Below are 6,000 nucleotides of genomic sequence, written 5' to 3'. Positions count from 1 at the left end.
GTCACTGCAATCACAGAGATAGGGAATGCTGGGGGGGGGGTGCACAATGGGAACTTACCAAGGAGGTATGTGTGGGGCCAGAATTAGGTCAATGGGGAGCTGTTAGCAACAGTAGGGGGGTATCAAGACAACAGCATCGGGGTGCAGGGGAATTTACCAGGCTGTTAGCAGTCGGAGTCTGGGGGGTTATTGGGGTTTCTGGAGCTGTTTGCACTGGTGGTCAGGGTTACTGGAGTCCTTGGGAGTATTACTGGGGGCTGCTATCAGGGGTCAGGGTGTATTAGCAGTGGAGTGGGGTTGTCCCGCAGGGGTGTGGTGTGTGTTGGAACCAACAGCCCCGCTCCCACCATGCTTACTGCTTCCAGGCAGAGTTGCCCCCATTCAGACCAGTCCTTGCCCCCCACTTCCCTCAGACCAGGCTCTCCCTTGCAAAGCACTAAATCAGTGACACAGAAAAGTAGAAAGTTTTATTGCAGGGGTAAAGGTGCATGCGCCCTGCCTGGCCCCTTGCCCCAGCATGGATTGAGTTCAGCTCCGTGCCCAGCCCAGGGCAAGGGCAGCTGCGCTGACGAAGCAGGGAGAAGGGTCCGTGAGTCTGCAGGGTCCGCAGCATTACTACAGCTCAGAAAAATCAAAAGGCTGGAAGTCTTCCCTGAAGGCCTTGGCAGCGGCCTCTGCCTCATCCCGGCTGGCCGTACACTGTTGCCAGTCCGCTCGCCCTGGAACATTCAGAATGGCTTCGCTTGCCAACACTTCCCTGCCAGAAAATCAAAACACAGCATCCCCCGAGTCAATGCCTGGAATATTTTAAATTGCAAATAGATTACTTGAAATAATTAGGTTACAGATTTGGCATATAAACTCTGCTGTCACAGAGGCTTTGTTATATCAAAGCACAAGCTCTGTTCATGCTGAATACAGCAGGAAAACTCCCGTTGAGTTCAAAGGGAGTAGATCTACTAAGTCACACTCATAAATAACCTTGGATTTGATTTTTATTGGTAAATGTCAATTTCACGAATTACACACAAAGCTATGAAAAAACATTTCCATCAGTTATTATCAAAAATTACAGATAAGAAAAGAAAGAAAAATGCTGCTTGAGTTTTATTTCAGGATATTTACTTTGTATATTTTGACATGTGATGTTGACAATTTGTATTTTAATAGTTTTAAAGTACTTTTTGAATTTATATCTACTGGCATTAAACAACTGTCTGAACCCTCACCCTATAATTTCCTGAAACTAAAAATTTAAACAGATAAAAAATTACAAACATTTAAAAATAAACATTGATGTCTGTCATTACTAAAAAAAATAAAAATCAAATTTTACCACGCCTACTTATAAACAGACAGAATTCCTAGCCAAAAACTTCAGTAAGCTGCTACTCAGATGAACCACCCATCTTTCATGTTTTAAAAAGGCATTTTACTATGGAAAACGAAACATAAACCACAGAGAATGCCTTTATAAGGGATGTCATACATACCTGATTTTGCATCACTACATTAACCTCTTCTTTTGAAGTACTATGATTTTATGATCTGAAGGTGGGTAGGAATTTGGACACAGTAGCTCTGGAGCTAGTAGCACATAACTAACTGGAGACACATGGAATTTTTACAAACAAGTATGAAACTCCAGACTCCATTCCTCAAATAGAGGAGAGAAAGGATGGTGGGCCATCTGGTTAAAGCACATTCTATTCTTTGTTCTGCCACCATGCTACTGCATGGCCTTACACAAATGACTTCATATCTCTGTCTCTCACTTTCCCCATCTTTAAATACTTATTCCTCTTTTGTAAGTGACTGAGCTCTACAGATGAAATAAGTTCTTAAGAAGTTTAGGGTTATTTCGTTTTACGATGGTAGTAATTCCCCACCTTTCTAGGTCATTAGCCTAAGTACCCTCAGCTCCCCTCTGAACTGCTGTAGGGCAGCATCTTTTATATTGTATAGTGTATATTTTATTCTACTAAACATGATAAAATTAAATAGGAGGAAAAACAAACCTTCCAAACTGCAAGGGAAATTTTTTCTTAATACGGTGAAAGAGCTTCTCTCCTGTATCCAGTTCAACGTAAAAATAAGGTGTCCCCGGCTGTGCAATCTAGAAGAGGGGGAATAAAGGTGATGCTGAAACATTAACCAGCATTTCACACAGTGGGAAAACCTGGATTCCCTGAGCCAAGTCTGAAAAGCACAATAATGTGACTATTAATCATTTGCAGAAAGTGAGCAGAGCAGCTGATTTCTAAATACATACAGTGTAAAATGTTCAAATATAAAATCCCCATAAAAGAACTGAAAACTTAGAAACAGCTTGTAACATAAGTGATTTTGTTGCAACTGCCAGCCAGCGGGGGGGAAGACCAGCATAACTTTGCCAGTGTGGGGTCAAGCGTCTTCTGCTGCTGGGATACACTGTGCACTCAAGATAACACTGATACAGACGTTATGTTTCTGTATGGCTAACGTTGTGAAATCGATCAACAAAAGCCAGCAAATTAAGTTCTGGGTTAACTCAACTTGTTATTGTAGAAAAAATGTTCAAGGGCAGAAGCATAGCTGCTTTTATCTTCGCTTTTGTCACCTCGTGCCACAGCATGGGGAATTAGTGACTAGGCTGGAAATTAGAAGTCCTACAAAACACACTGGGAGCAACAATCTCTGCCAGCCATCAGCACATGCGAAAAGAGACTTAACTGAAGTTTTTGATTGAAAATCTGGGATATTTGGTTTAACTTTAAACATCTGTCTGTTGATGTGTAACACAAGTCTAGTTTGTGTGGCGTCCAGATTGAGGGAATATATATACCATAGTAGTAGCACGTGTTCTTTTCCCTTAGAAAACCACACACCTGATTAGCAGCAGCTAAGGTAGTAACACAGGATAAAATGGAGTTTGCTTAGGCCAATTTGGGCCTACATTCATAGCTTTCAACGTTTCTGTACAACCTTAGGTGTGCAGCAAGGTTTGTATTCTCACCACTAAACTACCCCGTCAAGCTATCAACTGGGAACAAGGACTTTGTGGCTCCACATGTCAGAATCAAGGTTGGTCAAGAGGTATTCACTGATAAAGAGTATGCCTATGACACTGTGAAGAAGCAAAAGATTCTTAGCCCTGCCCTTCAAAGTTTCCACAATGCACCCAAACAATGGGATTGAATGTCTCCTGGAAGAAGACCAAGGTCCAGAACCTTGAAGTTGGGTCACCAGAACCCTGGTGCAGGTAGGGATGAGCACTCTGGAGAGCACTGATGAATTCAAATGGTTGCAGCAAACTGGTCATCTTCTGAAGAATAGGTCTCGTCGTCTCCTGCATGAAGTCCACGTCTCTCCTATGGATGCAAAAATGTCTCTGTGCGAAGACAAAGTTCAGGATCTATCAGATCTGTGTACTGTCTACACTGCTATATGGGTCAGAAACCTGGACCTTCCTACAAGCAGACTTGGAGCAACTAGAGGCATTCCACATGCGCCATCATCGCCAAATCCTGAGCATAAAACTGTTTGTGTGAAATGGCATAATCTTGCAGTGATTTGGCCTTCCTCCAATTGCTCACTACATTCAAAAGGGGCAGTGCGTGCTCTTCAGCCATGTCACTAGGAAGGACAAAAACACCCAGCTCACTGTGCTCACAGACTGATGTGCAAAGGGTGCCACACTTGACCCAACCTGGCATTGCCTGAGGGTCTGCCTAGAGATTCAAAGATTTGCAGGACTGAGCCAGATCTGGGAACGTCACTCTGTGGTGTCTGGTACGATGCCATCATCCATTGTCACTCTGGCTGGAGCAATGGTTCTTAGTACACTATGTGCATTTGATGATGAGGATGAAGATGATGAATTTATAGAACACTGAAGGGAAAACAGTGTACGTCTGAAATGTGTTACCAACTCATTGGGCCTGTTTTGCAGTACATTCACATGAATACTTTGCATGCACACCCCCACTTTCTGCACACACACAGCGAGACAGGCAGCTAGCGTACTATACATGTCAAGTCCCAAGTTGGGTGGCTTCTGTCATGCAGGCCTTCATCATTTCAAGATTCATAGAATCATAGGACTGGAAGAGACCTCAAGAGGTCATCTAGTCCAGTCCCCTGCACTCATGGCAGGACGAAGTATTATCTAGCCCAGGGGTGGGCAAACTTTTTGGGCCAAGGGCCACATCTGGGTGGGGAAATTGTATGCAGGGCCAGGGCAGGAGGTTGGGGTGTGGGAGGGAATGTGGGGTGTGGGAGGGGTTGCGGTGTGCAGGAACAGGCTCAGGGCAAGGGACTGGGGCAGACGAGGGGTGTGGAGTGTATGAGTGGGCTCAGGGAAGGGGGTTGGGGTCCAGGAGGGGTGCAGAGTGCAGGAGGGGGCTCAGGGCAGGGGTGCAGACTGTGGGAGGGAGTTCAGGGCAGGGGGTTGGGGTACATGGGGGTGCAGGGTGCAGCAGGGGGCTCAGGGCAGGGAGTTGGGGGGGCAGGGTGCAGGAGAGGTTCGGGCTCTGGCCCAACGCTGCTTATCTAAAGCGGCTCTAGGGTGGCAGCGGCTCGCACTGGGGCCAGGACAGGCTCCCTGCCTGCCTGCCCTGGCCCCGTGCCACGGCGCTCCGGGAAGCTGCCAGAACCACATCCCTGTGTGGCCCCTAGGGGAGGGGGAACACAGGGCTCTGCACGCTGCCCTTGCCACCCCTCCAGGTACCTCCCCCGAAGCTCCCACTGGCCACCGTTCCCTGTTCCTAGCAAATGGGAGCTGCAAGGGGGTGGTGCCTGGAGGCAAGGGCAACGCAAGGAGCCCTCTGCCCACCCACCCACCCCACCCCCACAGGGCCCCAGGGACATGGTGCCGGCTGCTTCTGAGAGCGGTGTGGGGCCTGCAGCACCACGGGAGGCAATCCCACGGTCCAGATCCAAAGCCCTGATGGGCCGGATCCAGCCCATGGGCCATAGTTTGCCCATCCCTCATCTAGCCCATAAGAACAGCCAAAGGTCTGTCAGGGTCAGGCGAAAGGTCCATCGAGTCCAATATCCTGTCCTCTAACAGTGGCCAAAGGCAGGTGCCCAAAGGGAATGAACAGACAGGTTATCATCAAGTGATCCATGCCCTGTCACCCAATCCCAGTTTCTGGCAATGAATCTATCTAGCTCCCTTTTGAACCCTGTTATAGTATTGGTCTTCACAACACCCTCTGGCAAGGAGTTCCAGAGGTTGACAGTGCGTTGCATGAAAAAATACTTTCTTGTGTTTGTTTTAAACCTGCTACCTACTGATTTCATTTGGTGGCCCCTTGTTCTTGTATTATGAGGAGTAAATAACACTTCCTTATTTACCTTCTCTATACCACTCATGATTTTATAGACCTCTATCATATCCTCCCTTAGTCTCCTCTTTTCCCAGCTGAAAAAGTCCCAGTCTTAATCATCTCTCCTCATACAGAAGCCGTTCCATACCCTTATCATTTTTGTTGCCCTTATCTGAACCTTTTCCAATTCCAATATATCTTTTTTGAGATGGGCGACCACATCTGCATGAAGTATTCAAAGTGTGGGATTACCATGGATTTATATAGAGGCAATATGATATTTTCTGTCTTCTTATCTATCCCTTTCTTGATGATTCCCAGGTGACAGGTGTTTGTCTAACCTTTTCTTTAAAATCTCCAATGATGGAGATTCCACAACCTCCCTAAGCAATTTATTCCAGTGCTTAACCACCCTGACAGGAATGTTTTCCTAATGTCCAACCTAAACCTCCCTTGCTGCAATTTAAGCCCATTGCTTCTTGTCCTATCCCCAGAGGTTAGAAACAACAATTTTTCTCCCTCCTCCGTGTAACAACCTTTTATGTACTTGAAAACTGTTATCACGTCCCCTCTCTGTCTTCTCTTCTCCAGACTAAACAAACTAAATTTTTTCAATCTTCCATCACAGGGTCATGTTTTCTAGACCTTTAATCATTTTTGTTGCTCTTCCCTGGACTTTCTCCAATTTCTC

The 6,000-nt window shown here is 46.2% G+C and overlaps 1 protein-coding gene across 6 annotated transcripts in view; it reads right to left on the bottom strand.

The window, feature by feature from the left end:
- Positions 1 to 448: 448 nt before the first annotated feature.
- The window catches only part of LOC125623883 (CWF19-like protein 1), a 62,663-nt gene continuing 57,111 nt past the window's right edge, over positions 449 to 6,000 (bottom strand). For all 6 annotated transcript variants that reach the window (XM_048823930.2, XM_048823928.2, XM_048823929.2 and 3 more), the window contains 2 exons: positions 2,019 to 2,116; positions 449 to 757 (listed from right to left, as the gene is read on the bottom strand). In XM_048823930.2, coding sequence (XP_048679887.1) covers positions 729 to 757; positions 2,019 to 2,116 — 127 coding nt within the window. In that variant the 3' untranslated portion in view covers positions 449 to 728. The remainder of the gene's footprint in view (positions 758 to 2,018; positions 2,117 to 6,000) is intronic.

Source organism: Caretta caretta, chromosome 17 (genome assembly GCF_965140235.1).
Source record: "Caretta caretta isolate rCarCar2 chromosome 17, rCarCar1.hap1, whole genome shotgun sequence".
NCBI lineage: Eukaryota > Metazoa > Chordata > Testudines > Cheloniidae > Caretta > Caretta caretta.
This window is presented reverse-complemented; position numbering and strand designations above follow the sequence as displayed.